Consider the following 14889-nt stretch of genomic DNA (forward strand, 5'->3'; position numbering starts at 1 on the left):
AGAAAGTTTGTCAAGCTGATGTGTTGGAAAGTTTTAAGTGTAAGAATGTTTAAGGGAAGCCAAACTAACACATTTAGGATTTGTTCGCCGTGTTTATGAACGATAAATCTCAGAATGTGTTCCAGTCAGACGCAGGGCCGCAGGTGAACCAGGTGCCGGGGTCGTTGGCACCGAAGGCAGCTCTTTTCAGTAGCGCAGCTGTTGAGAATCTTAATGCATGTTGATAGAAGGGTGTCGGAGCGCATCTGACTTACAGATTGCTGAGCAGCTGAAGAACGGTTAGACTGTCCAAGCACTTAATTCTACAGGATGTAATTTTTTTTACATTAAAAAATTTGTTCTTTTTACATAGTTAAAATTACCATTAAGTCCTGACAGCATAACACAGAAAATCTGTGGGGGAAAAAAAAATTGAGCTCCTGTGCCTTCCCTCGATAGTCCTGCTGTCCTCTGCAGAAATACTCCACTCTCTAAAAACAACCAATCAGAACCAGGAGGAGGGCCTTAGCGCTGTCAATTAATCTTGTGTATGCGCTGCTCACATTCTCCCCCCACTTGCTCTCTGCTACACTACAGCAGGTGCATTACAACAGAATAATGGTTGGTCAGGTTAGTTAGCATGGCCACCGAAGACTGTTGTTTGACCACCATTTCTACATACACAAGGCATATACACAAGGTTGATTGACAGCACTAAACCACTCCTCCTAGCTCTGATTGGTTGTTTTTGATTGGGAGCGGTGCATGTTTTTCAGACAAATATGTAAAAAACATATTTTTGCAAAAGTTAGGTACTGCAGCTTTAAGAGAATACTTTGGTCACTCCTGACCAAAAGTAACAAAAAGGTCAGTCTTAAAATAAAAATTCAGAAACCTAAGCTGTTCATAAGAAAAAACCCAACATTGCTCAAATGAAACAATTCCACAAGGAAGAGTGGGCCAATATCTGATGAAACAGTTACTGCAAAGTTTAGGTGTGGCACACCATTTATTTTTTACGGATTACTTTTTTTTTTTTGCATTTGGCCAGAATGGTTTGGATAGCTTGATAGCTAATTTGGAATCAACACGCTACCACATTTGCATCATATAAAGCACTGATTGAGGAATAGACCTTGCATTACTAACAAAGGCTAAGAACAACATCTGTGAACAGCAGTAGATGCATGGCACACATAGTGGTGCGTTCACCTAAAACCTCGTTTGTCCAGATTACTCCAGGCTATATTTACTGCTACAATGTAGGCAGTACAGAAGGTACATACATACTTTGACAGGGTTCTGTCTGCTTAATGCCCTTTTCCAGTCTGCTGAAGCAAACACAAGGGATGAAACACACACACACACACGCATGCACACAGTCACAAACATGCAAAAAAGTAAAACACTGGAATGCTGTTCAGCTTTATAAGCTGATATGAATAAGGTCTGTGAGCTTGCCGGTGGCCTGAGATGTATGTATGTGTGTGTCTGCGGTAGTGAGTGTGTGTGTGTGCGGCTCTGTCGAGGCAGTCTAATGCTGTGTGACTGGGGCCAGTGCTGTCAGCAGAGCAGAGACATGGACGCAGCACAAGTGCCTCCTTGGATAAGCGTTGGGGCGGGCAGGGATGCTCATCCTCCTTTCCTTTCCCACCATCTGACATTTAAAGGTCCAATCCACAATTCTGGGAGCTCTGCAGTTTTTGGCTTCACCAGCAACCAACCACACAGCTCACAGCAGCTCAGGCCACGATAATCGTAGCTACGGCAGAGTCTGACAGAGCCGTCCGGGTTGCTAGCGGAAACGCAGGAGTGAGCGATGTAAACGAGGGATTACGATAAATCTTGAACAGGACTGAGGACAGGCGTCTGTGTGGAACCTTATGTGACATGAATTAGAATGGTATGGCTATGAGACAAATTGTTATAGAGTAGGGTTGAAACGATTGTGAATAATCGATTGTTGAAATAATCATCAACTAATTTGCCGATCGATTAATCATTAATAAATTAAAAAAAGGTTGGATATTAAAAATCCGTACTCTGACCCACTCTGATGTCAGCCATTGCATATTAGTTCATTTTTGTTGTTGTAGCTGAGAATTCCCATGAATAAGATACATACAAACGCAGATTTGGGACAGTTGACTTGTATGCAAAATGACAGACTGTGACCCCTAAAACCAGAACGGCTCTAAGCGACTGGGGGATATTATTTACTGGACTCGCATAAACACATCCTCTACAGTAAAAATGGGCAAAAACAAAACGGCAGATGGCTCATAACACTGGGGATATAAAAAAAGGAAATCCAAATCAAGCAGGCTTATTATACGTTCAACAAAAAATGGTTCATTTAAATGTTGGACAGTCAACTGCGAACAAGTTGAAGGAAGCAAACCAGACGACAGAGTTCTGTGTCAGGATGTGAGTCTCATAGGTGAAAGTTTTCTGTATTGAGGGAAGCAAGTTAACAAGTAATGGAACATCTCATTTCTGTAACCTGAGATCTTAGGATGCTTTTAATCCTGATAGTCGGTGGACTCGGTTTGATTGGGGACCGAAGTTGCAACATTTGTTACATTTTCAGCTGCTGCAGTTTTCTGTGGCACTGCACTGTGTCAAATAAAGCAAAAACCTGTTCACCTCATCACCTGTGGTGGTGCTGCACCGAGAACTACTGAAGGATACGACACAAAAACCTATGAAGAAGAAAGACACAGAGTGTGACTTCCTTCTTCATGAAATGTAAATAAAAATAGTGTCGTCAGATTTTAATGGTTGTAGGATTTCTCATTTGTCTTTAGCAAAAGACCATGAGTCGTTTCTCCAGCTAGCGGTAGAAAGTTGTGTTTGTTACGGTTGTGTTTACCCAGAATGTCCTCCATTGTGGTCCACTTCCTGCGTTTGGAGCGGTCTCTGATCCGCTTGGCTCTCATATATGCATTCATACCACACCAGACTTCACTCCAGCCAAACCAAGACATAGGTTTGTAGGCGGACCAGAGTTCAAGCTTTTGGTCTACATCAGAGTTTGATTAAGCTACGTTCAGACCGAACAGGATTTGAGTGTTAGAGGCGTCTGGTTTACATGCAAAATCTATGAGGGGGCTGCAAGAAAGCTCGCGGTGCGTCTCAAAATGTGTCTTCTGGTGAGCGTATGAAGCACTTAGAGCATTCAAAGCACGTCCAACGTAGCCAACACTGCAGCTGGAAAATCTGAATCTTTGCAGATGGAGCTTCAAACAATCAGAGAGACTTCGCTATACCATGTAGTGGTCTGTAGTTGGTGTCCTGCTAGGAGATTGAGGCACCGAGGAAGGTCAGCAGGTCATCAAACTGGGCTCAGGTGAGATGAAAATGGTGCTCAAAGTGACCCTCATCAACCCGCAGCCAGGCTGTGAACCTCAAATTCACAACGCCTATGAATTGTCTTGTGAATTCAAACAGGGCACTGAGGAGCTTGATAATGACATTTTCTTGCTCTCAGTGAATAAAGCTGCGACACTCTCCGTAATTTGTCCGCCATTGTACAAAGAGAGAGGGAGAGGAAAAAAAAGGCAAAAGTCAAGAGGCTCCTCCATGCCTTGTTCAGACGAGGGTCAAGAGTGATTTTGACGCACAACATCAAGCGTCCGACTTGACACGTTGGATGCGTTTTTGATGCGTTGGATGCGTTTTGATGCGTTGGATGCGTTTTGATGCGTTGGATGCGTTTTGATGCGTTGGATGCGTTTTGATGCGTTGGATGCGTTTTTGACACAAAGAACACATCCAGTCTAATTTACATTCACACCTCCCCAAACGAACCAGACTTTCTCGACAAACAAACGAGAGTTCAACTAAAATGAACTAAAGACAGCTGGTGTGAATGCACCTTTAATGAAGGTGTAGATCAAAACCTTTTAAAAAAGCCAGACTAGTAGTCAAATGAAAACAGCCAAGCGAGTGAGGTGTGTGTCTGTGCAAGTGAGGTCGGTACTTGTGTGTGTGTGTGTGTGTGTGTGTGTGTGTGTGTGTGTGTGTGTGTGTGTGTGAGTGAGTGATCTGGTTCCCCTCACTCACATTGAGAGCAGAGAACAGTGACGAATACGACCCCTGACATATGCAAATGCCCACTGATTCACACAGGCCAAACAGTGTGGAGCTGTGGGTAATGTGTGTGTGTGTGTGTGTGTGTGTGTGTGTGTGTGTGTGTGTGTGTGTGTGTGTGTGTGTGTGTGTGTACATTTGCAGTGAATGCCAGTCTGTTTTTGTTCAGTTAAAACATGTTGGCGTGTGGTGCCAGTTTATCTGCTAAAATGTACGCGTGCAGGTTGCTTTTACATGTTTGTAAGACATGCTGGGAGCTGTTGAGAGGACCTGTTGGTGATGTGTGTGTGTGTGCGTGCATGCGTGCGTGCGTGCGTGCGTGCGTGCGTGTGTGCGTGTCTGGGGGAGTAGGTTGGACTAGGAAAACAGATAAGTCAGGGAGAAGCTTACTTGGATCAGACTTGGAGAACGTGTCTCTATCCAGCAGGTTCCTGAAGAGAACAAAGACACACGGACAGAGAAATTAATTACACTTCTCTCCTGCCACAGCAAAGAAAGTTATTACATCATTAAAACTCTCCTAATTAGCTTCCTCGCTGACCCTGACAACTTGTTTACTCCTAATCCTCTTCTGACTTCATTAACAAAAGCCTTTTCTTCCAATCATCTAGGCAGCAACGTTAAGCAGACAACAACATCAAGCTTACAGTGGAGCTTATGCATATTTCAGCCGTACCATGACAGAACTTCAGTCCTGGGACTATTTTTCACTCTCTTTGCACTCTTCTCTTTGCTAGAAGCAACAGCAGAGGATGCCATGAAATTTACATGGCACTCTGGTTGTGTTTTCTTTTTTTTTCTGTACACTAGGAGAAATAAATGGAGCTGTGGGTCCTATTACAGTGGAGACGGACCTCAGTGCTGACAGAGGTCTGGATTGACAGGTTTGGAAGGATCGGAACACCCGAGAGATGACGGAAAGGAAATCGTGGATAAGCTCCGATTAAGGGTAGAGAGACCTGTCTGGTTGGATAAAAATTTATGAACTTTTACCAGTCCCTAAGGCGGAGAAATGAGCACAGTCTTGAGTGGCAGCCCTTAAATTTTTAGCATTTCATGAACGGCCACTTGGGGTTGAGCTCCAGAAACAGTGCAACCTCGCTGCAATCCAAGCTAATAGCAGACAGAAATCTGTTTACAGGTGGTAGCACCGATAAATCCACCCCGATTTCCTTCCCTTTGGGGGATCGATGGATAAAATCTTAACTGATCTTATCTACCTTTACAAAGAAGTCAAGTTTATTTGTATAGCACATTTCAGCAACAAGGCAGTTCAAAGTGTTTTACATCACAAAAACATAACACAATAAACATTACATTTTCACATTACATCATCAGAATGGTCAAATATTTCGGTCAATGTTCCACTTACTACTAATATAAGGGAACTCTAACCAGGTGGGGTTTTATGCCTGATTTAAAGGAACTCTGTGTTTCAGCTTTTTAAAGTTTTCTAGATGTTTGTTAAAGATTTGTGGTTCATAGAAGCTGAATGCTGCTTCTCCATCTTTGGTTCTGGTTCTGGCCTACTAGTTCTTTAATCCTGGAGATGTCTTCTATCAGGTGACAGAAGGCCGACTTTGTAACTGTCTTTATGTGTCTCTTGAGGTTCAGGTCTGAGTCCATCACTGCACCCAGATTTTGGGGCTCTTCACTATTTTCTCGCTGTAACAACTGAAGCTGTGTGCTGACTCAAGATGAAGCATCTCTAAATCAGCCACTAACTGACCACAGGGTCACGTCTGCACATCCGCGTCCACTGTTGCCAACTTAGTGACTTTATTGCTACATTTTTAGACAAAATACTCCAAAACCAGAATCGGCAGGTCAGGCTTTTTGGAGAACAGTGATCGGCCAATAAACTGCAATTGGTGGTCCTCTAATGGTTAGTGTTAAAAATGGTTTCAGATTTGATTAAAAAATATATATTTTCATGGGAAAAAAACTGCATATGTTGTGTTTATGCAAAGAAAAAAAACTTGTATAATCACCATGTTCCATAGGTACCATGGATGAGGATACAGTTCTGTGTTCTAAATCAGGTTAATCTACAAACCAAAGGTTGTATGCCTATGAGTCCAGTTTGTTCAGTACTCCCATATACGTTCAGTGATGAGTAAACATAATCAAATCTGCCATTTTCATCCTGTCCTGAAAACTATAAACCTAAAATTATTAGTCAGAAACCCAAAACCAACTCCAACACTCTTCGGTGTAAAAGTTTATACTAAATAACTCAACGCGGATCAGTGAGGTATTTGAAAATGAAGTCAGAGGAAAGACAAACAGTGTAGAAATCCGCTAACCAGGGAGAGACTGTATGTCAGTAGTTCTTTAACGCTGCTGCTTCTACAGAAGGTGCAAAACCTCAACAATAACAGGAAGGTTGAACTTTCAACAGCAAAACCACTCCGTTTTATTATTATTATTTTTAGCTTTTAATCCCCGTTATGGAAGACGGCAACACACATGAGATTTCTGTTTTACGCCGACTCCTCTCACACACACAGTGTGACGTCACCTCTGTCTCTGTGAATAAGTGATGGCTAGTCGTAGCAGGGAGACTGGAAAGAAATTGAGATTTTTGATCATTGTTGGTAGTAGTTTTGAAATGGAAATTTACAATTGACTTGACAAGTCAAATGACTTTACATAAGCAGAGACCAGAAATGAGCCACAGACACAGAAACTCAGCCACACAATGTAGTTATTTTATTCTCTTGAGACATAAGACAAGAGAATAGCTGCATAATTAGCCAACTTCTTAGATTTGTTATTGGTTTAGTATGGAAGGATATCAGATTATCTTCTTTCAGGGTGTGTTATTATCAGTGTGACTAAATATTATCCTAAGATTGTCAACCAGCAGTTATATTAGCAGACTCATATAATTTGTGACACATAAAATAAAATCAGCAGCACATTTTCTTGCGGTGCTTTATTGAATTTAAAATTGATGGTATGAATCATAGAAAAGATCAAATGATCACTCAGCAAAGCTTAATTCATTTTAATAGAAAGCAACTGCAAATTGCAGCAACAGAGTTAAATCAAACTTTGTGCTAATTAAATTGCTAAGATTAGATTTAATTTGTCTGCACTTATCATACCTAAATGATGGCGTACATTTAAAATAAAATATATAAATGACAATAATTACCTCCCTGCTGCTTTACAATGCCTCCCTTTGCGGTCTGCCTCATGCATAAAGTCTTACAGGAAATGTATTAAATTGATACCTAGTTTCAAATCTTTTGTTCTGACACTAAGTTATGATGTTAAAAATTACTCATAAAGGCAATATAATATAAATCAGGACTGAGAAGTTAGTTTAAAAAGGTTTATACAGTCTTGTATTAACACAAAGCCAAAATGGAAATACTTCAGCAGAGACCCCACAGGAGCAAAAACAGGAACCCAGTCTGGAGCGGATTATAGTGCTCTTTCTAAACTATTTAAAATCTGTCACTACAGTGAGGAAGATTATTCAAAGCTGCAAAAATTAGCTCAATTCTAATCTTCTGACTACTGGACACATCTTAGTGAATTCACCCAAAGCTCAAAGTGTGCAGTACTCGGGAAAAAAAAGGAAGAGTTACATACAAGCTGCTCTCAATTTTTTCAAATTGTCTCTAATAGGCTCAAAATTCTACATACAGGCCCAAATAAACACATATTAAAGACAATTAACGACATGGATTGGTTTCCTGGCATGGGCCTGGATTTAAACAGAACAAGTTAAAAGTCTCTTTTTTCCCCAAGAAAAATTTTAAGTTGCCTCTAAATAAACCAGATGACTTTGAAGAGATGGGACTAAAGCAGAGTTTAAGCTCAAAGAAAAACTAACACCTGCAACTAAGCTTGTGGCATGGTGGAGGAGGAGTGATGATTTGGGCTTGTTTTGCAGCCATAGCTCCTGGGCACTTTGCTCTCTTTGAGTCCTTCATTAACTCCTCTGTATGTCAAAGTACTAAAGGGACAGTGTTATGTGTTGTCATTTTATAACACAATCAAGTAACTTTATGCACTTTAGTTGTTAAAAAATGCAATATATATCAACTTAAAATAAATTTGACCTTGTAATTTAACATCTTGACATTGGGCCTCTGTCTCTTTAAAAACTCCAGTTCTTTCTGAAGCTCCGCCTTCAGGAAGTCATCATAACATGGCTCCTCATTTACCCCTTTAATGTTTTTACCAGCGTTTCACTGAGAAGTAGCTCCTATAATGAGCGCAGCAGATGTGCAGTTCCAGGTGTTTGCTGCTAATTGCTGCTGGCTAGTCTGAAGGAGCTGAGTGGGGGAATCGCAGGGGAAGCTTGGAAACTGCAGCTCCAAAGAAGAGCTGCGCCCAGAAGGTGAAGCTAGGTCCAGCCAGGCATTTTGCACAGCTGTATTGTTGCCATGGAGATTAAAAGATTTGTCAAACATTTACTACAATTTATAAATGAGAACATTAAATACAAAATAAAGCATTAAAAATGTACATTTAAAAATGCGAAAGAAAACCAAAAGCAATATGCAAGAAATGAATGAGAAACTTTTTGAATGAGAAACTTTTTTGTCAAAGTGATGTCAAGACAACCTGGTCCTCACCATCACTTGGCAGCCAGGGCAGGATGGCAGCACAGAAATGTCAGAAAGGAGACCGCCGGTCCCACAGGAGTTAATGTTTCCCACAATGAGGGAACTGCTTCAGCATTTCAGCTGTTTCTCACACTGGCCTTCACAAATGTCATCCTGGAGATGGCACATACGGAAGGATTTACAAAACACTGTTTGGACACAGCTGGAGAAACGCAGATGAGCCTGAGCTGTAAGGAGATGATAATCTTAAGAGTACGCAGGTTTGGAACTCACGTAAAAGATTATTAAAACAATCTAACATTTTAAGATATGGCATGCTGATGCTGAGGCTCTTCCTTAAAGCTAATGGAAAACCCTTTTTATAATTGCAGACCAGAACTTTGCACGTCTCTACTGGTATTTTATATGATTTATCTTCGGAGATTGAGGTATTTTTCTTGTTTGCTTGTTTTAAACATACAAAAAGGTCTGAAACTTTAAATTTGCACGTTTGCACACAAGCAATGGATGATAAATTTTTTCTCTTGGCTCAATGGAGGTTCATTTTTGTTTCAAAAAACAAACTGAGGGGCGCTGGAAAAGGCGACTCATGAAGTGAGGGCAAAATGTTGAACTTGAATAACTTTTAGTTCAAGTTGTGCTAAAAGGAGTTAGCCTATTAGCAGAGCTATCCAAGCATCTCAATGCTAAACACACAGACGTTTCCTTTAACGCTTAATTGTAGTATCTAGATTTAGTCAATAATTTAGCAACTAAAATATATCCTGAATTGAAAATTAAGCGTATTTTGTCCATATAGAGTTTTTTATTAAAATGTGACTAATTGCAATTAACTCAATTAAAATTACAGCAGACAGATAAATTAAATGACTTTCAAGTCAGAAGAGACATATTAATAAAATAAAAAGAGTATTTTAAACATCTGACCATTGAACATTTCAGTGTTTAACAGATTTCTTCTTCCGCAGATCAAAAATAACTCAAGAGCAGATATTAAACAGATCCATTTATTTTTATCAGTCAGCCTTTAAAGGGTTGCAAAGACACCAGTTATTCAGCGTGAGAGACGTTATTCACAAACTGACAAAACACAGAATGGCGGTGAACCGTTCCAGGTGTGGGCGGCCGTACCAAAATTACACCAAGAGGACGCAGACGAGTCATCCAGGAGGTCAGCAAAGAACCAAGAATACCTGCTGAAGATCCGCCGGCCTCGACTCACTTCATGAATCAGCAGTAAGAAAGAGTCGGGGTAGAAAAGCATCTAAGGGGGAGTAACAAGATGAAAACCACATCTGACGTAACGTACTTAAAGACTGATGGAAAAACATCCTGACTTTGTGGAACATTTTCTGTGGACTACAAAACCAAAGGTTTCGAAATGGCCCGGGGAAAGTTACATACCCAAACTTTAATCATCAGAATCCTTTGCATCTTTGTCAAATATAAAATTTGTTTGGTCATCAGAAGCATTTATGAATGACTAAAAAGCAAAAACGGAGAAAATCTTTGCTGGGGAAAATACTTTGTCACGCTGCTGCAGTAATCCTAAAGACAGCAATCACAACAGCTTGACTACGTCCATATTGTGCTCTACTGCAAGATCCACAAAGACGTAGCAAGAGCAGGAGGATAGAGAGAGCGCGAGAAAGAGAGAGAGCTGCGGGGCGAGCGCAGTAGCACGTCCTGTCCTGTGTAACAAGCATGGAGCTTTCTCAGACCGTTGATGGCTAGTGATGTATCTAGATCAGGCACTCGTGTTGTGCTGATCCCTGTGTGGCCCAGATGGTGAAATGCCACGCTCTGTTGATTCCCTGTCAGACAACGCCCACTGGCCCTTCTCCAGCTTTCAGACCTTAAATACATGACAATAATATTAAGGTTGCGTTTTTTGTTGTCTTTTTTTGCATCGCCGGTGGACAGTCCAGGAGATTGTGCAGGGGCGATAAGTGGGAGACGTCGGCCACTGCCAAAAGGGATAAACGCCCGAGACAGGAATACTCAAGGTTATTATAGTTAACTAAAAAAAACAAAAAAAAAAAACAAAAAAAAAAACAACTGAAGTTGAGTAAACATTTTCGTTAACTGAACTAAGTGAAAACTAATTGGACCTATACCATGCATTTATAAAAGTAAAACATACTGAAATTACAAAGATGATATCCTTTGTTTTTGTGATTATGAATGTATCAGCCTTTCGAACAAAAGCACACATAGCAGTTTACCGTTCACAAATTGCAGCACTCCAGACTCCTCCTAGTGGCACAAAATGGTGACTGCAAAAGTTGGCAGAGACCACAAGAGACAGTGGGTTGTTCAACAATTAGCAAAAACATTTTTTGTAAATGATATCTTTTGTTGAGTATTACTTATCCAATTGATGTACAGACACATTGCGTCTTATTGTTTACATCTGGACATCTGAAGCATGTGCAAAACGTTCGAAGGCAAAAAGACGATTATTTTACTTGGCATCCGTAGCCGTGTTTACAAGGTAGAACAATTTCGTTACAATAAGACCTGGAGATGTAGGGATTAGTGCAGTACGCCACAGCAAAGAAAACATATTGCAGGAAAACAGTTGAACAACTCAAAAACCTTGGTATCGTTTTTTTTTCGCTCTCTGCATCGGCTATGCTACACCCAGAGCCGCTGGGTGTTTCAGCTAGTGTTTCAGGAGTCAACAATAACAAACGAAAACTAGCAAACACAATATAAAAACTAATTAAATTTAACTGAATTAGACAAACAAAAAGTCACAACAAAATAAAAACTAAAAATCCAAAACTATTATAACCCTGGGAATACTGTACCCAGGTGGCTCCGCATGGTAGGGTGAAGGGAACAAGATATCAAGAAGGACAGGGGGGAAATGGTTTGTGTATGTGTGCATGCATGCGTGCATGCGTGTGTGTGTGTGTGTGTGTGTGTGTGTGTGTGTGTGTGTGTGTTGGGGGTAGGGGGCAGGCAGCACACACTTCTTCTGTGGTAACCTCCCTATGATTCATTTGCACCCGAGGGCTTCCACCTGGCCCTGACAGAGACGAGTCACACTTTAAAAAGCCCTTTCCTCCACGGGCAGCCTGGGAAAACGCCGGGGCGGTGCGAGCAGAGTGCCTCATACTTCATCAAACATTTACGGCAGCGGTCCTTCCTCAACACCAGAATTACATTTGAAGTCCCACCAGTTACATCACGGCCACCTAAAAACAGCAACTGCAGCTTTAAATACCTAGGTGAGGAGATGGAGGGGGGACTTCCAATCCGTCAGGGCATGATGCATTCATGTGCTCTTTGAAAAAATAAAAAAACTGAAGTAGCTATGCTTGGCTTTTAATGGCTGGAGCCAGAAAAATAACCATTAAAAATGTTTTACAAAAGAAACAGTGATCAAATACAGTTATGTGGAAAAGTTAGGACGACTTATGACAAACAGGGTATTTTTATAACCTTTACAGAAATACAAAACTGAAGAAAATAACTTCAAAATTTCTGTTTCAGAGCAAGTCAGCAAAATTAGAGCATCATTACTCAGAATTTTGAAAGGGGTTTGCCCTGTTTAAACCCTCAGACATTTAGTTTGGTGTGTTTCCTGACTGCGTCTGGTAAGGTATTTCAAAAAGTTCTCAAAAGAGTTTAAAACAGTTAGAAAATTTTTTAAAAAGTCTACCTGTGAAACACATTTAAAATACGCCCAGGTCTGGCCATCCAAGCAAAGTCACCCTGAAAGCGGACTGCAAGATGCTAAAAGAAGTCTCCAAAAGTCCTACTGTGCATGGACTACACATCTCAGAAAAACTGGAGAGTCCTCCCATCCGAGATGGAGGTTTGGACTTAGAAATGTTTCAGAGTTTCATGCCTCTGGTAAGGCACAAAGCCACCAGTGGATGAGAGTGATCCATCGCTCTCCTCCCAGCCTAGAGAGCCTTTGGCAGGCCTCTCTAGGTCAAGCAGTCCTCCTCTCCATGCTGGACATGTGGACCACACCAGTAGAGGGCAGCGTTCGCTACATCAGAACTTGGAAATGTTGCTGTTAGAGTGAACGTGAACATTCAGGGTCTTCCATAATGGAAATGGCCTAATAAGTCTTCTGAGGTTGAAAGCCAGCAACATTTGCTTCTCTCAGATCGATTACTGTTTTCTGTTGCTTGTTGTGTTAATACCCACCAGTACACTACAGAGCAGCCAAAAAAAAAAACCCTCTGCTTTAAGAAAAGCCCAATAAGTGGAAATGCACATTAGGAATAAAGATATCGTAATACCACATGGAATCCATTAACCAGACTAAAACAATATTGAATGTATTTTAACTCCAACATGAATTCTACAATGTAGACAGTTTGCATCTTCCAAGTCTAAGAGATTTCTGTACATCTTTTGTATCATAAAGGTTCTGCATAAATCTACATTAAATTCCCTGCTTCCTTCAGCAGAAAAGCATCAAACACAGGACACTAATCATCGTGATGCCTTCAAGTCCCCGCGCTGCAATCAGAGAGATGTAGGTAAGTGGCTATGCAAAAGATGAAAGCCAGGGGAGCGGAAAGGCGCACGGGGCGAGGTGGTCAGTAACGTAATGGCGCCGCCTCGGCTCTCTGGGGTAACCAGGTGAAGCTCCAGCAGCAGCATTAATTACACCAAATGACTGCTTCAAAAAAAAAACTCATTAATGTAACCACTTAGGATGACTCCTGCTGAGCCTTGAAGTGGTTCACAATTCCCAACTGGGGCTGATCAGATCCGAGGACATTGTTGCTATTGCTCTACTCCAGCGCAGTGCTATCATTTTATTTGTGTGTATAAAGTAATTACTGGGTTCAAAGGCTTGGAAACTCTTGATTTTTTTTTGTTGTTTGCTTGTTTTATTGGATTATTGTTTTTTATGTTTCAGTATGGTTCGGTTTGGCAAATTAGAGTGATTCTGGTGGTCGAGTTGACTCTATAAGAAACACAAAACTATCAGTGTGATTTTCCAAAGTCACCAGCTGCTTACTTTTATAGATTGAACAGTAACTACAAAAACAAATATTTCAAAGAATTTTATCAATTCTACTACAAACTGCAAATGTGAAGACATCTACACTGTTTTGTCCTACTTTACAACTAAGGCAAGTATCAAAGGAAGCAACAAGACGACAAGAAACAATGAGCTGAAGTTATTTCAAAGATAACGCTGTACTCACATCTCTTAAGACAATGTACAGTCTGTAGTCATGTGACTCCTCCCCATCTAGCCTGGTAAAACCACCTCCTTGTTCAACGCTTTGCTTCATCCAGAAAGTCTGGAATCTATCGAAAAACGATTGCTTCCTGGAGGTTTTAAATCTTACCCAGTCGCAACGCGTAATACCAGGTCAACGCTATGAAGCTAACGAGAATTGTCTGAGCTGTAATAAAACATCCACCACTGTGATGAGGTTAGAGCCGATCCAATTGCGGTGGATGTTAATGTTAATTCAATATTTGGATGCGTGGCCAATGTGGACTGAACGGCTTCGTTGACTTCCTCCGCTGCCTTTGCTAAAACGACAGGCAGACTACAATTCTACAACAGCACCGAAAATCCATGTCATCATTCACAACCTCTCCCTCTGTTTGCTGATTGGCTCGATAGAGAATCTACCGGGCAAATCGAAGTGAATGGGAAAAAACCAAAAGTGTTGATTTTAATCAAGCAGAATAGCACAGGATGGCAATACCCAGGCCAATCATACGTACAAAAATTTGCTTATTTTGTGTAAATAGGAAGCACATTAAGTACACTATGACACTTAAACAAGTTTGTAAGAGGGACAGGTCTAATTTTGGACTGTGTTTTCTCTTTTCAACTACGTTTCTCCAACATAGAAATCTTTAATGGAAACTGTCTTTCGATCCTAATTACCCTGGCCTTGTCCTATCTCAATGTAAAACTAAACCACAAACATACCTACACAGTTCAAATTCCCTTTTTCCCATGAATGAAATCTTTTCAACTCCATTTTTTTTTTTCACCTTCCTTTGGAAAAACTCAGCATTGGCTGTGACACATCGACCGACCTCCCAGCAGGTCAGAGACCAGCTTCAATGCAGCCACATCGGAACACGTCAATTCTCAGAAGGAATACACTTCCTACCTTTTGTTGTCCAAAGGTCACGGCTATCTCTACGCTGTGCACCACTCAGATCAGCAGACAGTCACGCCGCTGCAAGCACCTACGTCTCTCTGCACAAACATCCGCCCCCTAACCCC

The 14889-nt window shown here is 41.1% G+C and overlaps 1 protein-coding gene across 1 annotated transcript in view; it reads right to left on the reverse strand.

Annotated features, from left to right (window-relative positions):
- LOC106952463 (copine-8-like) overlaps window positions 1–14889 on the reverse strand; it is a 110380-nt gene that overhangs the window by 88080 nt on the left and 7411 nt on the right. Inside the window, exon 2 of the mRNA XM_015040574.1 lies at window positions 4462–4502. Within this exon, the coding sequence (XP_014896060.1) occupies window positions 4462–4502 (41 nt within the window). The remainder of the gene's footprint in view (window positions 1–4461; window positions 4503–14889) is intronic.

The sequence above is a fragment of the Poecilia latipinna genome, unplaced genomic scaffold (genome assembly GCF_001443285.1).
Source record: "Poecilia latipinna isolate Pla-1442-1.1 unplaced genomic scaffold, P_latipinna-1.0 Scaffold517, whole genome shotgun sequence".
Lineage (NCBI taxonomy): Eukaryota > Metazoa > Chordata > Actinopteri > Cyprinodontiformes > Poeciliidae > Poecilia > Poecilia latipinna.